The 27,967-nt window shown below is 33.9% G+C and overlaps 1 protein-coding gene across 1 annotated transcript in view; it reads left to right on the top strand.

The window, feature by feature from the left end:
* Window positions 1-22,528, top strand: part of LOC149802061 (uncharacterized) — a 42,004-nt gene extending 19,476 nt beyond the window's left edge. The window contains exons 5-13 of the mRNA XM_089956465.1: window positions 2,471-2,570; window positions 3,223-3,266; window positions 4,244-4,343; window positions 5,006-5,049; window positions 8,453-8,494; window positions 9,197-9,256; window positions 11,790-11,956; window positions 14,950-15,109; window positions 16,474-22,528. Coding sequence (XP_089812591.1) covers window positions 2,471-2,570; window positions 3,223-3,266; window positions 4,244-4,343; window positions 5,006-5,049; window positions 8,453-8,494; window positions 9,197-9,256; window positions 11,790-11,956; window positions 14,950-15,109; window positions 16,474-16,916 — 1,160 coding nt within the window. The 3' untranslated portion in view covers window positions 16,917-22,528. The remainder of the gene's footprint in view (window positions 1-2,470; window positions 2,571-3,222; window positions 3,267-4,243; window positions 4,344-5,005; window positions 5,050-8,452; window positions 8,495-9,196; window positions 9,257-11,789; window positions 11,957-14,949; window positions 15,110-16,473) is intronic.
* The last annotated feature ends 5,439 nt before the right edge of the window (window positions 22,529-27,967 follow it).

Raw genomic sequence — 27,967 nt, 5'->3', positions numbered from 1 at the left:
TCCACATCTTTATATTGTTAAATCCCTAGCTTAACAAGATGTCTCAGGAAACATAACTATGTATAAATTAGCAGACTTGATGGTGATGAAGTTAATTTATAAAAATGTGTTATCTCTTAACGCTACACAGGAAGGTGTATTCAGGATTGAAAAATTATAAAGATGAGTTACCAAATGTGGAAATATTAGATTAATTAATAGCAAAGATTTAATGATTCTTTAACAAGTTTGAGTCTTTGGAAAATACGAATGTCACAAAAAAGCGCGCGAGTAGAAATGAAGAACTGAATTATTTGCAGAAATATTTTGAAAAAGAATTCGCTACAATAATGTTGCAAATCAATTTTATTGAAACACAAAATGGTTGCAAAATTAATGTTCCCACTATTGCACAGAAAAATGTCGAACATAGGTATTTTACAAGATGTGATCTGAATGACATTGGTCATAAAATGAAAGAAAAATTGCTACACAATAATTACATATTATTTTAGAAACACTACGAGAAGACAGATTGAGAGGAACGTTTAATCAGAATATGTATACATTGTTGCTGAGAATCAAATTTTTTTATAAGGAAAAGAATACGTTGGAAGATTAGAAGGTTTAGATCTGTAACTTTTCAAATCGATGTAATTATAGTCTCAACACTGCGCGATTATTATACACATGCTGCCCTAATGCTTTAGCACAGAACTAGAACTATTTACAAAATAAATAAATCGAATAATGGATCAAATTACTGAAATGACTTTTCGAAATATTGCACGCAAAACATTGCTCAAGAAATAAATAAAGAATCCATTTGAGTTACAGAACAAACAATTTTACATACAACTTAGCTAGTGATAAACTTTTAAGCGATTCTTACATAGGTTTATAAGATTGGGTGAAAGCTATTTTCAAGAAAAGATAGTATCAATGTTCCGAATATGAATGAAATGATGCATGTGTGTGCTATTGTACCAATAGTCAAGAAAAAATTCGAAAGAGACCAACGCGTACGGGATAGAATAGTACAGCTTAGAAAACTACAGCTTAGAATAGTACAGCTTAGAAAAGTACAGCTTAGAATAGTACAACTTAGAAAAGTACACAGATTGATTGATAAGATACACACTAATCAGTAAGCCTGTGTAGAAACGTCATACATGCGAAAATGTGCTGATTGTAGTTTATGGGGAACGTTCTCGTTACTGTTGGATCAAAGATATGTCTAACTTAACATCTCCAAAAATAAATACGATTACTAGGAAATAGTACTTCTGTAAAATGTTGTTCTAAGTATAATTCTGAGTTGCAATCGTCACAAAAGTTGTACCTAATAATGTTGAACATAAAGTATATATAATCCCCGAAAGGTTATCTGTAATAAAATTTCAAAAGTATCGAAATAAACAGAAAGTTTCATTTACATCGTATTGTGATTTTGATGGCATAATTGTCCTAACATATGAATAAAAACAAACTCCTGATACACCATCCACACAAAAAAACAGCTGGGAGTGTACCACCAAACTTTTTTACACCAGTAAAGTACGTCAAAAATCAATATGACCCAATAGATAACAAAAATGGAAATAGAATGTGGGTATTTAGTTGATAGGGTGTAAAAAGAAAGAATGATCACTTGCTGGTCCAGCACATATGTTCCATTTTATAAATAAGATAACAATCCACTTGCCTGTGACTGCAGTTAAAATTCATTCACATGTCTCGTACATCTTTATTAAATTCTAAGCTAAAGAGTAAATTACCAGATCTACAATGCTGAAATACTGATGACTCAACCGTACAGTATAGATCTAACCCCAGCATCGGTTACGTACATGGAGATTCTTCAGAGGGTTGTACAATAAATATTTTATTAAACGTCAAATGCCTAATTCGATTTTTAAAAATATACATCAAAAATTTAAAAAATATATCTAAAATGGGTATATCAAGTAAAAGTGTTTTCTTTCGTTTTGGGGATAAAACTCGGTTGTTACGACAAAAGAGAATCTTACCTGACGACCTCGACATATTCCTACGCCGCTCTGCATACTCAGAGCAACACACACACACACACAAATATATACACACACACACACACACAGAGATATATATATATATATATATATATATATATATATATATATATATATATATATATATATATATATATATATATATATATATATATATATATATATATATATATATATATATATATATATGTGTGTGTGTGTGTGTGTATGTGTGTGTGTTCAAAATGTATTTAATAAGAAACTGCGTTACTATTTGCCTATTCTTTCATAGCTGTCAACGACTTAATTTGCCAAGGTCAATTTGAGCAGGCTCTTGTTGTCAGTTCCCGTCCATTCGCAATAAATTATGTAATTTTAACCAATATTTAAGCATTGTGTCGATTCAAAACATTTATTTGAATCGAATTGACACCGGCTTAGATAAATGTTCACTTTTTTAGCTCACAAAAGAAAACGACAACGGAACAGATTTCATACTCGGGCAGCAGATCAAGCTCCATGTACCGATGCAAAACCCTGCTTCCCTTCTAATGCTGACAGGTAATTGTTGTGGTGGAAGAATTAAAAGCCGTGCACACAAAAAAACGAATCTTATATAATTACTTGGAACTTCGTTTAAACCAAAGTGTGACTTCTATTGAAATCACAAGCAAAAAGATATTTTAATAGGACGTGTTTCTTCAAGATGGCAAATAATATACTCGTCCAGCTTCACATTCATGCACACACCCCTACCATCCATCATATTATCTTTCGAGGTAAAATTCTTTGAAGTTCATCTCACACAAAACATTATTTTACCCCCAAAAGGACTGCAGGTGATCTATGTCAGTTGCTAGTTTGCTGTTTATACTGCTGCAGGAACCAATAACAGTTTCTTCAGCTTAGATTCCTTCTAATTAGTGGCAAATGGTTTACTTGTTGCACTTTCTATATTGTTTGCAATTATGGACACGTGCCAATTTGATGTCGTACGAGCCAAACAACAATTTCCTCTCAATTCGTATCGAACAGTATGAAACCAAGCGGAAAGAATACATCTTCAAAAGAAACAACAGATACATAAGTAAGAACTGTATAACTGAAGAAATGCATTAAAAATATTAGTGCCACGCCTTCATTTTCATGTACCAGTCCGTTTAATTTTCATATTGATGTAGGAATTTACTTACCTCTTTTTCTGTTTTTATAGGCAGGCCAGTTTTGTATCCATCCCCAAGACGAATATTCGTGGAGGCAAGTAATCTTGATATTAGAGAAGCAAAAACATTGTATATAATTTGTTTTGGGTCTTTTCATGGCTTTAACATTTACATAAAATTATAAAAATAAAAGGAGATTCGTTGCTGATAAGATTGAAACCATAAACAAAAACGAAATCACGTGAATTCGTTCGGATGCGTTTATTGAAACTGGTCATCCGAACAGACAGCGAAAGTAATGTTTAGCAAATTTTTATATTCAGGTCTATTAATAATAGTCGAATAAAACCTTCTTTATATGTTGTCTATAGTGGACTTGGTGAGCAATATCCGGTGTCAACTATAGCCAGATGGATCTATGCAAATGGCCACCATATTCTACGACCTTACTAATTGATATGGATGGCTTCACCATCAAATTAAACGTTTGTCGATGTGATAGAGGTGACTGAGGATATATATCAATCTGACTAATCTTCACCATTTCAAAAACATTACTCAGACCTCTGAAATTGTATTAATGTATCTATTGCTGAATTTAAACACTATTCCTGATCGATCGTTTTTGTTTTTTTCTAAATAGTACTAATATTCATTTTAAACCCCTAGCAGAATCAAGCATGACGTTTGGTAAGGTTATATTAGCAACCACGTCAATAACTTTCTTTTCACATAAACAAGGACACTGCTCACAAGCATAAAAGTCAATTATGTATGCCGATTAAAGACATATTTAATAAGAAATTAGTTTACTCTTTGCTTTACATATCATGTCAAAATATAATGTTTTGTCAAAGAGATAATGAGAGCAAGTTATTGTGCCTTCACGTACGCATGCGTTGTAATTAGAGTTCCATTCCTGAACAGACTACATTAGCGAATGTTCATTGATAATAAGCAATATAATCCGGTGCGATAAAATTTTTCGACTAAAACAAGAAACGCTGGGTCAAAATAAAAATAATTTTATCCAAAACCTGAATAAGACTGTATTGATTTTCACTTTTTTAGGTTGCAAAAGAGAATTATATCCCAGCAGATTTCATACAAAAGCGGCATATCTGGTTCCATGTAACGGTGCAAAAGTAGTTTTACCTTCGCATGCTGGCAGGTAAGATTTGAACTCTTCTCGTAATGTTCGAATAAATCTGAGCCGTTCAGAAAATAAAATTCAAAATATCACGTTTAGTAAATTCACAAGCAATAATACTTGTCGAAACAGACCTTTTTTTCTAGGTGGCGAATAAAAAAAAGAGCCTGACACCACTTTCATGCATGCACTCCTGCCATCTTTCCCATTATCGTATGTTATAATTGTTGGAAGATCATCACTTACAATATATTTATTTGTGCTCCAAAAGACTGCATGCTATCATATCAAGTGCTAATTGGTCGTTCATGCTGCTGCATGGACCATTACACGTTTCTGCATTTAGAATGTTTCTAGTTGGTAGCAAATGGTTTACTTCTTGCACTTCCTACATTATTTAAAAGTATGGGCTCCACACGTGCCAGTTTCATGTCGTGCAGGCGATATGTATCCTTTCTCCCAGCTCTTATCAAATAATAACAATTGACCAAGTAAAAAACTAATAAATAGTACACCTCATCAAAAGAAGAAAGAAGGAAAACAATGATCTCATTATCATCTATTATGCAAATGAGGAATAGAATTAATTAACATAAGTGTCATAATCTAATTTACATAATATCAATACATTTAATTTTCAGATTAACATAATTATATACTTGACTCTTGTACTCTTTGTACAGCCCTGGCAGAACGATATCCAGAGAGAAGACAGATGTTCGTGGAGGCAAGTGAACTTCATAGTATAGAAGCAAACTCTTTGTGTATAAATTGTTTCATGTCATTTCAATTTCTTTCAATATATATATAATTGAAAACAGAAATATTTATTACTTACATCAGTGGAATCATAAGCACAAACTATGGGATGTGCATACATGTTTTTGGAACTGGCGCTCCTAACCGACGGTTCAAATAACTTTAATAAATATTTATATTCAAGACTAATACTATTAAATATAAAGTTACTTATTTAACCACTTAATGTTTTTGATAAACATTATGTGATTGCAATAAATGAGAATGCAACAATATTATGTCTGCAATTATCACGAATCAGCAAGTGAAATGGTAAAGCGTAACACGAAAAATCAAATATATAAGCAGATAAATAAATGGGCAATCGAGTTCGTATTTTTAACAAACATAGCTAAACGAAGATAAACAGGGATCACGGGACTGAAAATGAGGCAACTATTCAAAACCGTACGAACAGAGAAAAGCATAAACACAGACAAATACTATGAGAAAATATCGGTAAAAGAATCGTTGATAATGCCAAAGCCGACCTGGTACTGAAATTGCCCCAAAAAATGTAAGAGCTGCACAGTCAGTTCTATGAAAAAAGCACACACATGTTTTGTATGCAAAAGACTAGCTCAATAGAGGTTAATACTTTATCTAATGCTGTACAAGCATAGCATACTGGAGAAATTATATATATATATATATATATATATATATATATATATATATATATATATATATATATATATATATATATATATATATATATTGATTGATACGTGCTACATATTAAACATATATTGAACAGTCCGATATATCACAAAGTGACTTGAAGAAACTAAATCAGTATATCAACATTATGTCAATTTACAATTCCAGTTCACTGACTTTAGAAATAAACAAACGATCAAAAGATGAACAAGTTAATAAATGAATTTATCACTATCATTCTTAACTTAAATAATAAGATTACCGCCAATACTATTGCTCTGGTAGAGTTGCAGAAGATGATTTACCATATGTACCCAAAACTAGAAAACAAGAAAAATAAAATAAACATGAATAAATGTAGGAAAATCAGGTTGAAACGACAGTAGCTAGTTTCTTAAAGCTTGATGTTCAGTTCATGTCATTTTATAAGTTCTCCATTTCAGCAAAAATCAATGACCAAGCTGTGTCAGTTAGCAGCAATCTCACATTTTCGTCGTACCCGTTTCTGAAGCTCCCTTAAGAGATTTCATACACTTGCCACTTGCTTAATTCAAACATTGCAAAACCTCCGTAATAGGTTTAATTGCCAACACCAATTATATATCGATAAATGTCGTGTTTGAAATTGAACTTTCTGGCATCTGAAAAAATTCTTTTCTTCAGCACACATTTTTATCCTAATTCTGTTGCATAGCTTTTCCATCTGTTTTTCTTATACTCTGCGCTACTAATGCAATTTCTGTACCAAAATTCATTATTATCCTTCTGTGGTAGAGTAGTATTTGGATGAATTGATGAATTACATGTAGTATTGTCCTGATGAAACTGTATGACTTTCCGAATTGTTACAGTTTGTATTCCCAAATGAACTGGAAACTTTAAATTAAGATAGTCGATGCCGAAGGTAGCAGGTTCGAACCTCTGCCGAATCATACCAAAGATTTGCAAAAATAGCGCTAGCAACTGCCTCGCATGGTACTCAGAGTGAAGAGGTTAGTGTTAAGACTGGTCGTAGAGACATGACTGAAAACTTTTTAAAGCTACGTTAAAAATCCAGATCGCAAACACGCACTCTCTCTTTCTCTGTCTGTCTGTCTGTCTCTCTCTCTCTCTCTCTCTCTCTCTCACACACACACACACACACACACACACACACAAGATAATCTATAACACACTTTTTAAAGGGAATAATAGGTATTGAGCATTTTCTTTAACCTTTGGGACCGGTGACTAATTTCTTCTGTAACGTTAATAAATCATTTTCTTGTGAAAAGAGCGTTTCAAATGTTAAATATTCTTTGAAATACGCGTATAAGCATGTTGGTACCTCCAAATCAGATTTTAAACTACCGCCCGTTAACACGTTACGTTCCAACATCGTTAAATGGTCCTTTAGCCGTTGCAATTTTATTTTGGTTGCTCATCTAAAATTCATGATAGCCAACACACATGATTTGACATTGACCTTTCGTGTTCTACAGGATCTCTAAATTTGCTTGTTTATTTCTCTCATCTCCATCACAACATTCATGATTAGACTTGGTATCTGTTCGCTACCATGTTTATTCTGCCTCTAATTACCGCCTGTCTTCCCTTAAAAATAGTACAATCGATGAATAATTCTAATTCTAATTTGCAGATGTTCAAACTCGAAAATAGAGTTGAACCAAATGTTGGGTGTTAAAGACCAGATTCTAGTTTATTGTATTGACAACAGAAATTCCTAAGCTGTATTACATACATCGCAAAAGATTATTGTCTCTCTTGGTGATTGACGAAGACTGCACGCTGATTACAAAGTTATTTCTGTTGGAAATTTCACATGACATACTGCACATTTTCAAAATCATATAGAGATTTACATTTACCTCTCCAGGTTATATTTCGCAGTATATTTCATTGTTTCGGATATACAATGTTAATATTACAACTAGAATCGTATTTACAATATAAATACATAGTTTTCCTATCTGAATGTAAACATGTATACTGCTGTCTTGCTTATGTTGTTCTTGTAAATGCCAGTAGCAAATTCTATATGATGCCATCCATACTGCCCAATTAAGTTTATTCTCTCATAATTTTATATCACAATGTGTTTTGCGTCTGTTCATCACTGTCAAATTATAACGTACTCAAAAATATTTTTAAAATGTTTAGTGGATTATTTGTGAAATAATCGTTAGAGTTTAGTAGATTTTAATTTCGGCAGAAATGTTCGAGCTTCTTTTCTCTTAAATTTTGAGTAAAATAAACATTGATGCAGGACAGGGACAAATCACACTGCATATTAATTTCTTAAATCTCAGATCCGTTCTATAATTGTCACAATTCAGATATTTTGTGTTTCTTTTTCGTTTACACCACCTGAGGTCTCAACATTACTTACTGTATTCTCGTCGCTTATTACAATAACATGATATACAGAGGTTAAATGACGTGAAGGTTAGTCAAATGGACAGATGGCTCTGGCCACCATCTTCACATTTGCTGACATTTGCATGTTTTGATGGCAAGGCCATCAATTTTAATTAGTACTCAAATCGAAAATGGTGTCTGGGGAGGGAAATAATATTTTTTTTTTAAAAAAATACCACAATTCTAAGATGATACAAAATTAAAAATATGTTTACATAATTTTACAAAAACTATCTTATTTATTTTTCTTACAGAGGAACCGCAAGAAGAAAAAGAATGGGAGACTGCCAGTGACGGTAAGATTAAGAGTTCGTGAAATAAGAAACTCTGTTTTCAATTATCTGTATTGTTGAATATCTTTGAATGAAGTCCTTGTGGTGTTTATTGGGCAATGATGAACTGCGACACATGTAATCGATCAAAGAACCTCAGGTAATAACCTTTTAATTAAAGTAATAATTACATAGTTGTACAATATATAGATTATGTACGCTTTTTACTGCAGGATCCATGTGACTTTTAGTGTTGATTGTGTAATATAGTCCTGATAAACAAAAACATGATTAATACGAACAGAATGTACGAACTATATACCAACTGACATAAAGAGATCTACTGAAAGTAAAAACAGAAAGTACTATTTAAGTGTTTTCTGTAAATGAATTCTGAAGTGGTCCAAAACATCCATAGAAAGCTGAGTTGGAAATACTTAAAACAATCTTTCATCTGTTTCAAACTGATGCAAAACAGATAGCTATATGTTAAACTGCAGCATATAATGTTTCAAGTAGATACAAACAATTGTCAGACTGATTCACTTACTTTTGTTTGCCATATGATGCATTATTTTATTTTCCTAATTTTTCAGAGCAAATCTAAATAATAATACAATAGGCTCAATTGGACTCTTAACTGAGATTATTTTTCAAAAAGAAAAGAATAATTACACAATTATTTTGATTTTTTTCTGCTTTAGAATAGTTTCATGTGCGTTGCAGATACTGGAAATGAAAGCTCAAAAGAAGAAGTGGATAATGATATTCAAACAGACAGTGACTGTAAGTTTAATCCCTTTCCTTTCGTCACTTAAATAGTAAATGTTATATACATTTTCGCTGGGTTTAATTTATATAGAAATAAATTCAACAGGCCTAAACTTTTCGTAACCAGTTAAAAACTATCATCTACAACCAATTTATGTTAAAGACTGTTAAATTCTACAAGACAAAGATTTTATAATTTTGTTATAGATAAAGGCACGAATCTAAACACGTTTTAACATTGCTTTGTATTGTTACAGTGTGCAATGTTATTTTTTGTAATTTTGTTCCAGCAGAGGATTTTTCAATACATAATTTTGATTTTGATAATTCGCTTCAGCGAAATAAGACAAATACTTTTTTCACTGCCCTCAGTAGACGTGAGAACATAATGATCAAAACGTTTGATTTTCCATTTTTGTCACTTGTTTCGTCAAGCGTTAAGTATGGACACCTCTCGAGCAAGATTACTTGGTTCATATCCCGCAACGTACTTACATTTCTTTTCTTAACCGGTATTTTTCTTGTGTTTGCGTTTTTTGCCTTGAATTAGCAAAGATGATTATACTACAAATGATATTTTCCGTGTGAATATATACAAAACACAAAATGATACCGAAAGAAATCGACTACTCCAATATGCTATACATATTGCTAACCAATACATTCCAGCTTTAAATAAGAATACAAATGTACTTGTCCTAGTGAGTAACGGAAGTATTTCATCTTTTGGATGAAAAACTATATTATTTACATTCCTGTCTTACCCACTCTTGACAATACTGTTTTTTTTAATCACCCGATAAAATGTATCCGTTATTCACTCGTTACTAGCAAATCATTCCAACTATTACCCGACGTTATGGTGATATTGCCACATTTATATATTTTATTTAAATAAGATTAAATATTGTTTTGAACAAAATAGCTACTCATTTCAATGACAATTGTCTTCTTTAAACGAAATTTAGATTCAATGCAATTAAATATTTTCTTAGGTTAATAAAATAAAGTCTTGCATGGAAACGCTCACAGATGACAATAGTCAAATCAAAGTATGTGTACTTGTTTATCAATTCTTAAACATTCATCACATACCAGTGTCACTGTTTTATCTTAAGTTGAAGATCACATATCAAGGCAATATTTAATCTCAGAGCAGGTCTCAAACTTTTCAAATGTTTCTTTGTTAAGATTTACTACTATGAACACTTCTGGGGACTAATTTTGGATCTCAACCAGATTGCAGTATACCGAATGTCACGATTTGTTTATATCAACGCTCTAGTAATACCATCAACAAGCCAATCTCCATTACCACTGTGACTTGTGTTAAAAATGGCAACCTCAGATAAAATGTTTGATCAGAATTTAAAATTTCAATCACAGTCCTAGTTGAGCTCCGACAATCACCTCTGCAGCCAAGCGAAGCTTTACGAGGCACTATACACCATAAATTATTGCATTCTTTTCTTCAACAAACGACATCGATTACCTTTTATGCAATGTTATGGTAATATGACCTAAGAGCAGTGGATTCCAATAAAATTTGACACAAGTTTGTTTTCAAAGATCGAAATGAGTAGAAAGCGAAAATAATGATTACTAAACATCTACATCATTTTATAATATCAACAACACCGATGTCACCCTCATCAAACCATGTGTTACGATTCTGTGTTGACTAGGTCATTTTAACTAGCACAGAGTACTTGATACACTTAGTCCTTATCCATGAAGAAGGAAGTGAACCGAAGAGCTGTGATGGGGCTATATATTAGAGCATTTTGTAACGATGATAGTGAAGAACATCCGCTAATTTGATAACGAGGGGGGTCGGAATGATTATGATTATTGATCATGTTTTGGTATTTATCGAAGTGTAAATTTTACTTACTTACAATGTTGATGTTCAATCATCCAGACTTTATTCTCTTTTGAGTGGATAGCTAACATTTAAACCACGATAAATACCAGACTATATTCATTAAACCCTTTAATATACAGACCTTCAATGTATGCCAGTTTAAGATAATATTTTGCTTCAGCAAGAAATAGTCCGTATAGAAAATGATATCTTGTTTAATGAAGATATTATTTTGTGTCAAGAATTATTATTTTGTGTCAAGAATATTGATTTATACCTGGTATTTTTTTTCTTTAAACTTTATAACGTCTTTCTACAGAATAATATTTTATTTGAGAAACACATTTTTTTCAACAAGATAATATTGCATTATCTGGTTTTACCATGGTGATTTTTTCTTGACTGAAATATTATAATGTCAATTGTTTAAAATATATTCTCTTGTCTAAGGAAGACGTAGAAATATTTAGAGGTTCTTTTTCTGCCACCAAAAGTAATAAAACCGAATGATTGGCTATTGACATTTATTGCAAGATTATTTCTCCGATGATGATGAGATTTGAATGGCTACTGGTGTTAGCATTCATAAGAAAAAAAGACTTTACAATGAAGTTAAATAACACATGTGACTGTTTACATTCCTGAAGGTTCTGCAAACTATTTATGTATTCGTCTTCTTTGTAGGTCTAAATGACCCGTATGGAGACTCAACTAGTTTCTTCTTGGAAACATGTAAAGCTTCGGATTTGGAGACAGATGCAATCTCTAGCGATGAGCCAACTGAGAAAGATGACACTGAGGACAATGGCCTGAATTCTGATAAGGAGCCGGGAAATTGCGTTCAAGACAGGGTAAGAAAATTTAAATCTCAAAGCAACACACAAGCCAATAGACCAAGAATCAAAGCAATAGCACTCTAAAGATATGGGATCTCCTTTGTTAAAGTATCGGGGATTCTTGTTTGATTCTTGACTGTGTTTCAAATATAGATCTCTAATGCCGTTGGCAAATAATGATGTTAACATTTGTGGTCTGTCCAGCTGAACACGATATTCTGATAAAGAGATTATTTAACAAAATTGTGTCTGTCTTGACTTTGTAGAGAGATTATCAAACACAGTTATAGATCAAAACTTGACTTCATACTCAGATTATCTAATAAACTTATAGAGCAAACTTGACTTCATCCCCACAATTTGTATGGACCCATATGTATTCTCTTTTTGGACAAAACAGAATATATATAAATTGCAACTCTTCCAATATATAATAACGTTAAATTTTATTACAAATCTATAGAAAATGACTGGAAATTCAAATTGTATCACAAGAAAATAACATATATGTTTTATTTGAAGCACTTAATACACTTACAAACCAAAATGGACTTAGATTGTTCACTATCATCACCACACATGCATAGACATGTGCCCACACTCACATAAACATAAAACCAAAGACGTGTTTTATATATATATATATATATATATATATATATATATATATATATATATATATATATATATATATATATATATATATATATATATATATATATGATGACCGCACCGATGGCCATATAGTGAGAGCGTCCCCCTCGGATGCGGGAGGTCGTGGGTTGGATCCCCGGCCGAGTCATACCAAAGACATACAAAAATGGTACTAACAGCTGCCTTGCTTGGCGCACAACTAATGATAGAAACTTTGTATATAACGCTGACCTAGTTCCTGGCCCTGATTCAGAGTCAGTAAGAGTGGAAGTTAACAATTTTTAAAAATTCTTTCTCAGTGTAAAATTCATAAAGTGAAATCGAGACCATACTGAGAGTACGTGATGTTAGGCATGTACAAAGCTTATATCTTGTTCTAGAAACATGATATTTTGACCCTCATACGGTAATCTGGTTTGCGTCTTAAATTAGTGTATAACTGTTTTCTACAGAGAATTTGGACAGTCGGGCTTTAAACCATTCACACTTAAAAGTGTTTTGTTATGACCCGTTCGAGCTGAATTTTTAATTTTTCTTCAGATTATTTGGATGTCAATAGATTATTTTTCCCTGGAAATACTTGTGCTCTAAATTAATTCTTGGACAAGGACAATTATAAAAATTTACACAGAAATCAAACATTCGAATATTATTTTCTGTGAGTCAACAAAGAACTGTTGAAACATCAGTACTATGCTGACCACGGCATAAGTCATCGCCTTCCATTTTGGATTTCGTCGTGATTCGAACTCAGTTTGATTAGTAGATTTTATTACTAGTTCTTCTACTTTTTAATTCTTGGATTATTCTTAGATAATTTTTGGATTTGATTCGTAAAACCTAAGTCCTTTTTCTCATTTTTACCTTGTTTTTCTTGGGAAATAAATTACGTGTTAAATTTTACAAAGCTTGTTGCCTTCACTCTTTTCTTGTTACATTTTGTAAAAGCCTAAACGTAACAACATATTTTAATATTACACAAGTCAACATTGTATATTGCACGATTCTATTTTTGTGTCTCCTCTCTACATTCTAACAAGTCATTGAATTACATGTTAGTTACCCTGACAGAAAACTGCATAACACAGTACAAGTTCCAGTGTAGCAAAGTGAAGTTATAAGTAAGATGTTAGCGTAATTCATGTTGGAATATTGTAATCAGTGATATCTATTTTCATAACGGGACGTTGCTGTAATGATTTATGTTGACAATATATAGAGATATTACATTAATCGCCGAGGACTAACATCTGTCCTGGATCAAGTATATTGCAGATTCTAAGCATGGAAAACATAGCCACGGATCTCAAATCCCTTGGAACATGCTTGTAATAGTAACGACCAGGCTGGTGTGGATCAGGGATTGTTCATTGTAATCTCACAAAAATCGGATGAACATTGGATACTGATACAACATAATCTAGAACACACTCCATTGTGGATTAAGTTATGTCCTCATTTCCGTCCATCTGTTTTGTCTGTAAATATAGCTCATTCCAAATTATAAGTTCGTCAATTTTTTTTAAATTATGTGTTGGTTTTGCAGATATATGTAAGAGCGTTATAGGTTTTTCGCTTCGGCTAATTCGCCTTTATTAGTGCATACTGAATGTAAATAACTCGATGGTGAATTCACGGACCTCAATGCGCTACATTGTAACTTTCGGTTTGCGAACGTTTTACCAGCGTGTCTTCTATAAACTAAAATCTGCCAGTTGCAAAGACAAGATTTAGACTTAACAAGACACAATTCAAAATGTTAATGTGTGTAATGTTAAAAATGCACATAAATTCACTCACATGGAATCTGAAGACACAAAACTGCAGTAATCTTTAAACATACTTAACAAATTCTGTTATAAATATTGGGAGATGTAAAGATGTAACCTAGAATGTGCATACTATACACATAGCCACTGCAGAACAGAATATATAACATATACGAATAGAATATACGCCTATAAGTATGGCGGTAATCCCCGTACATACAACACATCATGCGTCATGATCATGTATGGTAAATGAGAACTTGGATTAATGATGTCAAATATTTCTTAAATCTTGTATGAATTTATAGTAATTCGTTGAACCTGTTTTGATAATACTGTAAATATTTTACAGGAAATCTGAGCCAAAATATTCACACTTTCTTTTCTTCATCTGGTACTTAGTCAAGTCAAAGTCTTTAGTAATTGCAATTTCTTTCGATCAATTCACACGATTAAAGAGCAATATTAACAACTTGGGTCTTCGTGCCTTCTATATATTTTTGTCAAATAGACTGATATAAGCCAGAACGTAATAAAATCTATCATTCGTCTTTGCCTGTCTACGAGAAAACTATACAATTGCAGGGAGGACTTCCTCGAAGCCAACATAATATAAGGAAAAATAAAAAATTTCAAATGAGGAAGACGAAAATGAGTTATCCATTATCTGCGAAGAGGTCAGGAGAAACCATCATCAAAGGTGAAAATATTATGATCGGGAAAAAAAATACACTGATATTAATGGGTATGTTTTCTTGAAATGTTCTTCTTTTTCTGGTCTTCCCTCGTACTAAAACATACTGTTAATTTCAGCTGTTAGTGTTCGTCGTTGTGACAATAAAAATCTAGGAATTCTTCTCTCGCAACTGCCATATCTTCATTGGAAACTAAATATTTTATGACCTATGGAATCAGCCTATGTATGGTGGTATAATAAATACTATTAAAGGAATGAAGGTCGCTGATTGGATGAAAATAAAAAGAAGTCTGCGTATGGGTAAATTGAACGCAGTAGATTTGAACCGTATCACTGTCGCCACATAGATATTACTGGATGTAAACAGGGAGATCTCACCGTGCTGAATTTTGATAATAGACACATACAAGGAAATATTTTTAAAAATCGAGGCCCACAGAATATCATTTTCATCCTTTTAAAAGTTTTCTTTCGTATAGATCATTCATACGATATAAGCGATATTTGCTGAACTTAACATACAAATATAGTAATTTGTCAAAATATTATAATTACGGTTTATGGAAACTAAATTAGTTGTCTTGTGCCGGTATAGCATTCATACAGCGTACTTTATAAAAAATAATCGTCCGCGTATACATGAATGAATTCTCTCCGTATCTGCCCCCATATGTATTTTTCCACCCTTTTTAGAAATATAAATTAAAAAGAATTAGAATTTCATTGTCAACAATTTCGTACGAATTTGAGAATGCCATTCGAAGGCCTTGCTTGTATAACCTGATTTTACACTATACATAATCCTTGTTCAAGTAATATAGGGCGCAGTCCCATAATTACGATAATGTCCATACTAGAAAAGTATTTCAGTGCCATATGAGAATGTTCAATACCCTTCTGGCAATTAATGCCTAATTTTGTTCATATTTCTTTTAGCTTTTGAGAAACAAAGTTTTAATCGCAGTGAACTGCATACTTGTTTTCAATAGATATTAACAATCAATACGGGTAGTATGAATTTCTTTTCCATTCGTTACCCGTAATACTCATCCATTACTAGAACTATTTACATCATGCACGATTGAAATGTCAAAACTAACTGAATAGAGGCAACACGTTTATATTCAAGAACTTTGCTCGAGTTATCCTTCACAAGATCATTCTATTAGATTTTCAATAGACGTTAGTGACCAAATATTCTGAATTTATTGATGCGATTTCAATATTTGTCAATACATATTTCAGTCTCAGTATTAAGTTAAGTGTGAGAAAATTGTTTTATGAAAAATTCACTTAAAATGGAAGCACATTCGGGAGCAATTATTTGTTTTCTTTCCCTATATTTTAAAGACCATTTTTTAAAAATAAAATATAACTTATGAAAGATTTAATGCGTGGAATTCATGTTCCAGAAGATTCCAAATGCTCGATGACAGTGGATGGTATCAAACAAATGTTGGATGGATTGTCGACAAGGATCTCTGAAAATTCGATGAAATTCGATACTTTAATGCAGAAATTGGATGAATTGTCGGCAACAGTCTTTGAATTCTCTAGAAAGCCTAATTGCATTCAGTCGGTATATGCAGAAAGGGGTATTTTCGCTGTCCCATATAACTACGTACAGAATGTAGCCAGTGCGGCTTCGAAGTTCCGACACTGTTACGCATGCTGCTGGAATAATACTTCCGCTGAAGGTTTGTACAAAATAACGTCAGAATACGACGCCGTCGAGATGCCAACAAATTTAATGAATCCACATAAGGACTCCTGTTCATCGAATGTTCCAAGCGAACAATGTGACCATATAAGTGGAACGGAAATGGACACCGAAATTCTCATTTACCGAAGATGAGTAAATTTAATTAAAATTATTGAAACGATTAAGGGAACTAATTTATACAATGCCGCAGCAGGTTGCGGTTAGCGAACCTGATCCATCAATACTTTATTAATGTTCTATTATTCTTAATTATCTTTTCCTCGCTGCTTTATTTACACAACGCATATCACGTTCGAAAGTTTGATGCCAATATCATGGTTCGTACATTGAATGTACAAAGTTTGATGCCAATATCATGGTTCGTACATTGAATGTACACAGATAACTGTCATTCGAACTACCGAAACGACTTAAGAAACAAGGATTGACCGAATATGTATCAAACCATTTGATCATTCGTAACTTTTGGGTCAATCCTACAGTTAATCCAATTATCGAAATAGCCCAGATTGCCGGGGTCGGGTTGGGGGGGGAGGACAGGCGGAGAACTGTTCAGCGAACCAAAATGAAGACTTTTTCTGTAAATTCCTGCGCTGGCATATATCTGAGGCATATCTCGGAGAAACAGCCGAGGTGTTTGGAATGCATTCATCAAAACAATAGGTTTGGTGGACAAAGCATTACCATTTAAAGATTCATGTATTGGAATAAGTGTGTAAATGTAAACATTGACAAGCAGAAAATATTCAAACTCGCACTCTTTGTTCACTAACTAGAGATTCTTTTATATAATGTATACTTGTTACTTAAATCACCAATCGACATTATAAAAACAGATCAGACATTAATTTTCATTGTAACAAACATGAGTAACCTCAAACAGAAAATACTAACACAGTAATGAGTCCGATTGTTTGGCCATTTTCGTCCAACACTGCAATATATTAAAATAAATAAATCAAATAAGACAAAAGTGGATGTTTATTTCCACTATCAAAATTGACAGAATGACAAACACATACATTATTTCAAAGTTCTAGACCACGTTTTCAGTATTCCCTATTTCCAACATGGGTTCTAGACTACTTCCAAAAAGGTCTCTGAATCAAGTGTTCCAACGTTGTAATTTTTACAACTGCTGAACCACTTTTATCTCTGCTGCGTCTCGCAAACAATTATATAACTGATGAAACAATGATCCATACTATTTCAACTGTTTCTAATATTATATTGTGATATGGGGTTAGCAATAAATTTTATAACGAAAAAGTGTGAAATATGTCATCATGAGAAACCAGACAATGAGATACAGTTGTGGAATATCAATAAAAGCAAATGCACCGAAAGTTCATTTTGAACAAAACGGCTATTATGGATATGTATTGGCGCACTCTTCCATGGAAGAAATAATAGATGAAAGCAAATGTGCTTACGCGGCAAGTCATTAAACTTTCATTTATGTCACCAGCGCAGAAAATCCTGTTTAAATTAAACAACATGGTTGAAGAAATGTATAAATATTAATAATATTTTCAAATTAGTATAACATAGAAGATAAAGTAGAAGCAAGGAATGGAAATAGGAATAAACACTTCAGATACACTAAGACTGAGTATACATTGGATAAATCAAAATTTAAGTTTCGTCGATAAGATTTGATTGATTAGATTAAACATTCATTTCACAAATCTGTAGCTGTAAATTACAAGATGTACAATATTAAGGATAAAATATTAGAACGAAAATCAATGACTTATAATGTTCTTCTCCTTTGACGATACGCAAATTGTAAATATATGTGAGTATATATTAGTCAAAATACATAAAGCGAAAAGGATGAGCAACGGAGTTTGTAAAAGATGAAGATGAAGACAAATCCCAAAAGATAAACTGTTCTCAAACGTCACACAAAAATCAAGCTGGTATCTTGCACTTTGCCTTAACTTATAGATTTGACAAGGACCTGCCTGCTTAATAAAAATATTTGACTGGAAATGGTTCTTATGCAAATACTCCGGCACCACTTTTGTAACATTTAAATAGAGCATCGTGTAAGGAAATACCCAAAGCTATCAATACGAGCCGATTTCACTTGGTCTAGAATGACCTTGTTTAGGCTTGTACGACAGTAAGTTGGGCTGATGGTCCTCTGTATGATTGGTAGTGCACCAAATTCTTCGGTTAGGACTTGCTATGACTAAAGATTCAATTACTTTCGGAGTTTCTAGCATTTCGTTTCGACTTAGGGGCTCCAATGGAAGTTAATATCCAGTGTGCAACTGTCAAACGATTCAGCACAAATCAACCTGATTTAACGTAAGACACTAGACAAGCAACAGACCTCCGAATTTACAGTACGAAAGGTTTGCCCTCACTCGGTCAGGTTCTCATAGAATCAAGAGTTAGGGTTCGACATTCAATGGAAATAGCAGAGGTTTTTGCTCGTATTTATGATAGATATCAATGATCAGGTTTAAAGTTCAATGTTAAAATGTCATAGTTCAAATGCTAAGATTAAAAGTCCCATATTAACGATGAAAAGCAACGTATCAGGTGTAAATTTTAAAGGTTAGGGTCAGTATTATAGTCCTGTAGTCAAACATCGAAGGCGGTGGGTTACAGGTGTAAGTCTAAGGTCAAGGGCAATGCGTAATAGATTGGTATAATTTTGTGTACTCACGAAATATTATGTACGACACATATAAATGAATGAATGAACGACATATAGAAATGAACAGCCTCTCAGATGTTTGTATTATGATCCAGAGTGTGAATAATTCAACAAAAACGCTTGCCTTTAAGATTTCCTCATGGAAATTTGTGTGCAAGTCCTTAAATCGATCAGTAACAGACTGATCGTGTTGATATGAGGGCGTTTGAAAAGTATACCAACGTATACAAGGGCATTTTGTCAGTGAAAAACGTATTTAGAAATATAATTTAACTGACAAAAATAAAATCGAACAGAGATGATATAAACCATAGTTTTCAAACCCTAATTACAGAACAAAAGCCTAAGGAAATACAAATTTTATGAAGGAACAAATTTAGCACAAAAATCATAGACTTATCAAATGCAAGAAATTATGGAACGTTTTATACGTAATTGAAATAAAGCAAGCCTTTATTGTAGGAAGGTCTAAAGGACTCAAAGAGATCAAATATACTTTAAACAAAAGTAGAATAGAAAATGCAGATATGTTTTTCTCCAATAAATTTATAGACACAATCAGATGTATCACGTACATATTGGCATATATGCAGTTAACCGAAGAGACTCCCAAAGCCGGTTTAAGATATAGATTTGCTTCTAAAGTTACCTAATAAAAGGTGTTACGGTCTGCGTAGATATTAGTTCAGACAATAAAATTTTTTAAATAAAAAACAATTTTGAAAAATAGAAAATATTTAAATTTAGGCAAGGGACACTATTTGATCCAACTGTTTGAAAATTAAGAGATTCGAAAACAGAGGGTAGATTCAGGATATGTCACAGAAACAAACTGTCAACGTAACAAACAAAATGGCTTTCTCAGGGTCTAAATTCTTTAAGACTAACACACGAATAGGAATAATTACATGTATGTTAAATGGAAACTCTAATAATTATTGTAATATTTGGAAATCTTTTCATCTCTGTCTCTAACAAAAATCCCATACTGTCAGAAGCATAGTATCAGTAAAATGTGGGGGGGGGGGATTTTTAACGTAGCTTTTACAATTTTTCAGTTTATCGCTACGATGTCTGCAGTGTGGAGTTTATAATGATGTCTAGCACTGGAGCATCATGCCGCAGACTTGTAGCATGATATCCCACCCAGTCACATTATCCTGACACCAGTCCGACTAGTCCTAACACTGACCTCTTGATGCTGAGTGCCACTAATCCCTTTAATGTTTTGTTTTCATGTCTACAGTAGCCACTTACACAAACGTATTTTTGTGTTGTTTTAAAATCGTGACATATGTCTCTAAACAATAACTCTCTAGAATACACCTCTAACCTACCTGAATTAAGACCATCAAATACCGAGCGTAATCTCAGATTAACAGCTAATTACGAACTCCTGAGTTCTAGGTCGATAACCAACAATTTCAGAAGCTATTTTACTGCATCAACATGTACGTTTTCAAGTTCCTTACACACGAGGATAGGTAATTTAAATTCTCTTGCTTGGATTGAAATCTCATTTTATAAAAATCATACTTGACGAGCTGTAATGATATATTGACACCTCCCAATACAGACTATTTTCAAAATATCCAGAGATAATTGGTGCATGTTTTATTTTCTTTATATGACTTCTAACATGCTGAAATATGTATACCTATATATAGTATCTTGTTTATATATGTACCTATTCACCACTATAGTTTTATGATTAATCCATTTTAAATCTGTGTAAATGCGTGTGGGAGTATACCTGAGTCTATGTAAGTGACATTATTTTAATAAAATAATCTGTTAAAACATTGAGGATCATACGGTGTATGGGTTTTTCATGATCAAATGTGTTATTCTCGTCAAATTAAGGAATATTATTATCATTATTATTATTATTATTATTATCATTATTATTATTATTATTATTATTATTATTATTAATATTATTATTATTATTATTATTTAAGGCGTGATACAAGGATATGTGTTGTTACAATTTCTATTTAATTTATATATTAGGGAGCCTAATTGTGACCTGAATAAATTAAATGTTGGCTGAAATATCAGCGGTTTATTTAGAAATAATTTCACGTCCGCTGATATGAAATGAATGAATTGCCCACTGAACTTAGACACAAAGACACAGTGATCACATTCAAGAGGGCTCTCAAAACTCACTTATTTCGACTGCAAGAACAAACTTAAAGACCTAATAATGTTTCCTACCTTAAATATTCTCGACATTTTTTTTAATGTTTTCTAATTTCATGGTGTTTGTTTTTGTAATCATATCATTGTATGTTTTTTATCTTATAGGTGTTGTCTAATGTTGTAAAGCGCTTAGAGCTTCTAAAGATTAGGCGCTATACAAAGTCCTGATTATTATTATTGTTATTATATATGTGCTCAGTCTATATATTGGAAGGTTACATAGACCGTTGAAAATATGTGAACGTTTTGCATTTGAGAATAAAATCTTTGGTCTGTTACTAAAAGGTTAGTATGTATGTATTTCACGCCACACAAAAAATGAAATTTAATGTCTGTAAATGATGTTCGACCTTGAAACGAGAACCTTTTGAATGTAAATGAACATGTCTGATCAGGTCATTTTATTCGTTCTGATAGTGATACACAGCGACAATATCTTCTCTCTGCTCGTGCGTCAACGTGCGTCAGGATCACTCAGGGCTGACGCAAACCTTCTATTATTTAAATCATATTGGATGAATTTGAATTGTTCCTGTCTGTAAGTAAATTTTACGCATCATATAATTTTCCATTTTAATGTGCGCTACAATAAAAGCTTATGGTTTCTAATGCTTGAAATCTGACAGTGTTTCGGGCTAGTTCCTCAATAACAAAGTTGATAACATTATTGTAATACTGAGGGGAAAGGGTGTATTCTTAGCGAAATGAAATGAATGCTAGTGTAAATAAATACTTTCTATTTTTAGTAATATAATGGATACTCGTCTCAATAGATCACTGGAACAATTTCATGCATTAATTGAAATTTTCTCAGCTGTGCTGTATATATCTGGGGGCTGTGGTATGAAATAAAGTTCTTCTGCTCCTGCTTCTTCGTCTTCTTATAAATATCACACTCCAGCAAACCATCCATCCATCAATCCAACCATCCGTCAGTAGTGAATGGGGACGATTCAGCGACAAGGGGACTTTAATGTTATAATAGTGAGTTTGCCCTTTGGCGACAATGGGAATTTAACATGGGGAGCACAGGACAGGCATTTTAGCGACAAGGGGAATTTAACATGGGGAATACAGGACTGGCATTATAGCGACAAGGGGAATTTAACATGGGGAGCACATGATATGCATTATAGTGACAAGGGGATTTTAGTGTTAAAATAGGGGGGTTTGCCTTATAGCGACAATGGAAATTTAACATGGAAAACTTTTGAATGCCTTATAGCGACAAGCGGAATTGAACATGGGAATAGATGGTGGGATTATAAACATATATACAACATTTTTTTTAAATTTATTTTTTTGAAAGGCAATGAAAGTCAAGGTCTTTTCAATGCATTGAAGGGGCCCTGAAAAGGGCCTTTGGGTTTCTTCTTCTTCTTTTATTTTCTCCAGTTCTTTATCCAGTTCCTGACTTTTTTCACTATTCCTTTCTTCTTCTTCTTCTCCTTCTCATCATTTTCCGGCATCCAGTTAGGATGACCCAACGCTCTGAACTTGGTCTGTATCTTTATCCAATTATTGTTAAGCCGCTCAAACTCTTCCTTTGTTTTGTTTTCTTTTTCTTTTCTTTCTTTACACCATTTATCTTTGATGTTCTTGACTTCTTCCTCCATTACCATTCTCATGAGATCTTCCCCTTTCTTCAACTTGTCCAACCCCCATTTTACCTTCCTCCACTCCGTCCAATGCAATAGGTTTTCTAGGAAGCACCGGACTTGGATGACATGATCCAGTGCTTCCTTCAAACTTCCCACTCTGACGTAAGGTGGGTCAATAAATCCTCTCGACTTATTCACTTATTCTTCTATCATCCCTACAATGAGATCTCTGGCTACCTTTAAACTCTTTTGAATGGTTAACAAGTCTTTCCTATCTCCATCACTCCATTCATTTTCTATTCTTTCTACAGCATATTCAACATCCATTATACAGAAATAGATATCTCTTAACAGATTGAATAATTTTGTCACCTCCATCTTCTCTGTTTATTCCGTGGAATGGTGCGAACGACTAACATTTTGGATCATATCACCTCGTATAATAATTAAGTACTTTAGTACAAGGTAGGAAAATTACTAAGCCTGCGGGCAATTAAAACTCTGTGCTGTTTACATCTCCTTATAATATATTTTACCTTACTTGTACTAAATTCCGTATCTACTCAGTTTGCCGCCTATTCTCTTAAACAGTCTCTAGGAACCATACTAGAACCGACTGGATTGAATCCACACGTGATAAAAGCACCAAATATCATTGTGTGATTTTCAATCATAGAAAATAAATACGACAAATTACACAACTAACCACTACCTTTTTCTCATAATAACAACTCTAGCTGTTAGCACTGTTCCCGAAAACAGGCACTAGGAAACACACTAGTACCACGCCTGGTCAGAATCCTCACAAGTTACAAGCACAAGCAAACCGCTGTGAGATTTTCCGATTCACGGAACGTAACAGAATCTCTTCTCTCCCTGTTTCTTCCTAATCACAACCGCTATTAACAACAATAACTAACCTAAACCTTATTCAAAACCAAAGTAGGAATGTCTCAATCAATCACAAACAAACTTAACTTTAACACTAGAAAACAAATTCTGAGAAACAATAGGCTTGAAAAGGAAACGAAATCGCATAAACCCCCCACCCCTATGATACCAAACCCGCAAATAATCATGGGGAAATTGGATCTCAGTGCAAACTCCAAACACCTTGAACTTTGCGAGAAGAAACTCAACTTCTCATCCACTCCTGAAAGGAATGATTTAACAACACCGCATCTAACCACATCTGAGAGAAATGAACTAATTCAAATATCAGCAGCCGACTTAAGTATCAACTCAACTGTAAGTTTCAAAAACTTACTAGATCCATCGGCAAACAATGAACTGGACGATACAATACCTATAGAAACACCAATATCGCCACTCCAAAAACAAGACCAGCCACCCACCCCCAAATACATGGCCATTGCACAATCTCCGAAAAAAAAACCATATAGCCATGATAATAGGAAACCCACCGAAAATAGGGCCCAACTCATGTAACAAAGGAAAAACAACACCCAAAATGGCGCCCAAGGGGACGATAACTCCACCCTTTCATATCAGTAACAACAAACCGAAATATCATAACAGTCAGACCCCTGGACCATCAAAACCCTTAACTGAAGAACAATTACTCAGCAGCCAAAACAAAACACAAGCTAACCCAACCACTAAATCAAAACCTAACTTGTGAGATGGCAAGGGTAAAGGGAAGGGACCCATGTTTACCAAGAACAAACCTGCCCCCAAAAATAATTCAAACTCACACACCCCCAAAGAACCAAAGAAACAGGCCAAATTTTCATACCACCCCATAGAACACACACTTTATATCGGTAGCAACTCCAATAAACTGATAAATTTAACTGTTAACAGTCTCACACAGGCCCTCCTTAGGGTTCATCAAGGACAATTCAAAATATTTAGGCCAAACACAAGATACATAATAGTACACTGCAGCACTCGCAGTCAAATGGCCAAATTCCTAGAAATTGAAATTATTAACAACATTAGGGGTAACGTCGAAAGACACAAACAAATAGAGACAAAGAACATAATAACCAAAACACACAATAGCAACCAGACCCTCATGGCAATAAACAATAACACACGAACAAATGACTTAGCCACCCCCACCCCCCACCCCCCACCCGCACGAGCAACCCCACATTTAAAGCAGTTCTAAAACTCACAGAACAAAATAAAGGGATAAACAATGAAACCCTCACTGCCAAACTCAAAGACAGTGATACCCCCATAAATAGGGCGTATAAACTCAAAAATCATTTAGGACAGGAAACCAATACAGCGATACTAGAATCAAACTCTCCACTCTCAACCATGATAAGACTAGGTCACTCTGGGGCACGCCACCGCCTTGAGACCTACATAAACAAACCCAGGTTCTGCAGCAACTGCCAACACTGGGGACATTTCTTTAACAGATGTAGATATACCCAACTATGCTACAAATGCGGGGAAACCACAAAGGTGTATGTCGTAGAACCACACCCAAATGTACCAACATCAGGGGCCCCCACCTACCTAAATCCCATGAATGCCCCAACACTATCAAGGAATATCAAACCATATATATCATGAACAACAAGCAAATCCCATATCATGCGGCGAAAAAACTAACCCCCAGTAATAAAAATCACCACCATATCATGACCCCAAACAAATCAGCAACTGAAGCAACCACGGCCCAAACACCCAACCAACCAAGGTCAAACAAGGTCCAAACAAGATCAAACAAGATTAAATAAACAAGATACATTCTTAATCAAATCCCACAAAGACTCACAACTCCATCCCGAAGAATCAGATAACACTAACACCAAAAACAAATCACTGTCAAACCCGACAATAGAAAAGTTACTCATAGAGATCAAAGCCGAACTTTTCAACAACCACCACTCCATCGTGGATAAAATAACACAGATAATAAGCAAAATCGAATCAAATTTGAAGTTAACATCATAACCCTCAACACAAAACAATCAATAAATGACCCCCCCCCCCCCAATAATGGATTATACAACAAACCGGCACATTATAATATGGCAATGGAATGCTAGAGGGCTAATAAGTAATATCAGTGAACTCAAAGCCAAATTACAAAACTTAGAACACAAAACAGATATTATATGCATTCAAGAAACAAAAATAACAAGTAGAACCAAACAAATACCCAAACTCCCAGGATACACCCTAGGTCACTTCAAAACTCGAACCATGGGACAAGGAGGTGGGGGTTTAGCCATCTATATAGCAGATAACATCCCGAATGTAACAACAACAACCATAACACCAACCCCAGGTAGCAACGAAGCATTCGAAATCCAGTCCCTCATAATTCATACAGGTAAGGGTCAAATACATATATTCAACATTTATGACCCAGGGGGAACATCAGGCACAGACAACTTAATTATTTACAAACAAATAAATGATCATAAACGAGTAGATCAGATCGTCATCTGTGGAGATTTCAATACCCATAACGAGCTATGGGGGGGGGGGGGGGCGGTGTGACGGACAAAAGAGGCAAATTTATTGAAGAATGGACCGCATAATCTAACTTAACCATTTTAAATGACGGTACAAAAACACGCCTTAACCCAGAAAACGGTCTCATGTCTGCCATCGACCTCACCATTTGCTCGCCGTCAATAACCCAGGTGGCGGACTGGAGAGTGGATCAAACTGACCCCTTGGGCAGTGACCACTTTCAAGTAATAGTCACCTACAGATGACGGTCCAATACAACTCGCTAAAAAGAACCCCTAGATGGATATATTCAAAAGCAGACTGGACCACATTTAATGAAACACTAAGCAAAGTAGACACCAAAAGCCTAGAAAATGATAATATTAATAAATATTACGAAAACCTGATTGATACCATACTAAAGGCAGCCACCACCAACATACCCAAAACTAGTGGTAACCCAAATAAACAAGCAGTCCCATGGTGGAATGATGAATGCAAACAAACCATCACTGATAAGAAAAAAGCCCTCAATAAATTCAAACGCACTAAAAACTCTATTGATTTCACTATATATAAACAAAAGGAGAAAAACCTTAAAAACATAATGAAACAGGCAAAGGAATCAACTTGGCATAATTACTGCACGAATATCAATATCACAACTAGTACCAAACAAGTCTGGGATAAGATTAGATCAATTAGAGGAAAGACAACTAACACCACCCCAAAAATAGCTGGAGCCATTACTAATAAAGAAAAAGCTGACCGACTAGCTCAGCATTTCTCAGATATGAGTAGCAACACCAACCACACCCCAGCATTTCAATTACATAGGGACAAAGTAGAAAGAACCCATAGTAATCTCTTTAAAAACCTCGGTCCCAAAGTCTCGAACCTAAATAAAGACATTACAACTTACGAATGGGACCTAGCATTGAAAACCAAAAACGAAACTAGCCCAGGGGAAGATCAGATAGGATACACAATATACAAAAATATCCCAAATAACATTAAACAAACAATTATTAACTTACTAAACCAAATATGGACCTCAGGCAAACTACCCGATAAATGGAAGCACGCAATAGTAATTCCAATACCCAAGCAAGGAAAAGACCCTAACGATATTAGCTCCTACAAACCCATTTCCCTAACAAACAACATTTGTAAGATCATGGAAACCATAGTCACCAATCGACTCAAACACCACCTAGAGAGCAATAATTTAACCTCCGATAATCAATGCGGATTTAGAAACAAAA

The sequence above is a fragment of the Sinohyriopsis cumingii genome, chromosome 4 (genome assembly GCF_028554795.1).
Source record: "Sinohyriopsis cumingii isolate HCF-2022 chromosome 4, ASM2855479v2, whole genome shotgun sequence".
Lineage (NCBI taxonomy): Eukaryota > Metazoa > Mollusca > Bivalvia > Unionida > Unionidae > Sinohyriopsis > Sinohyriopsis cumingii.
The sequence above is the reverse complement of the archived record's forward strand: the minus strand, read 5'-3'. Positions and strand labels throughout refer to the sequence as shown.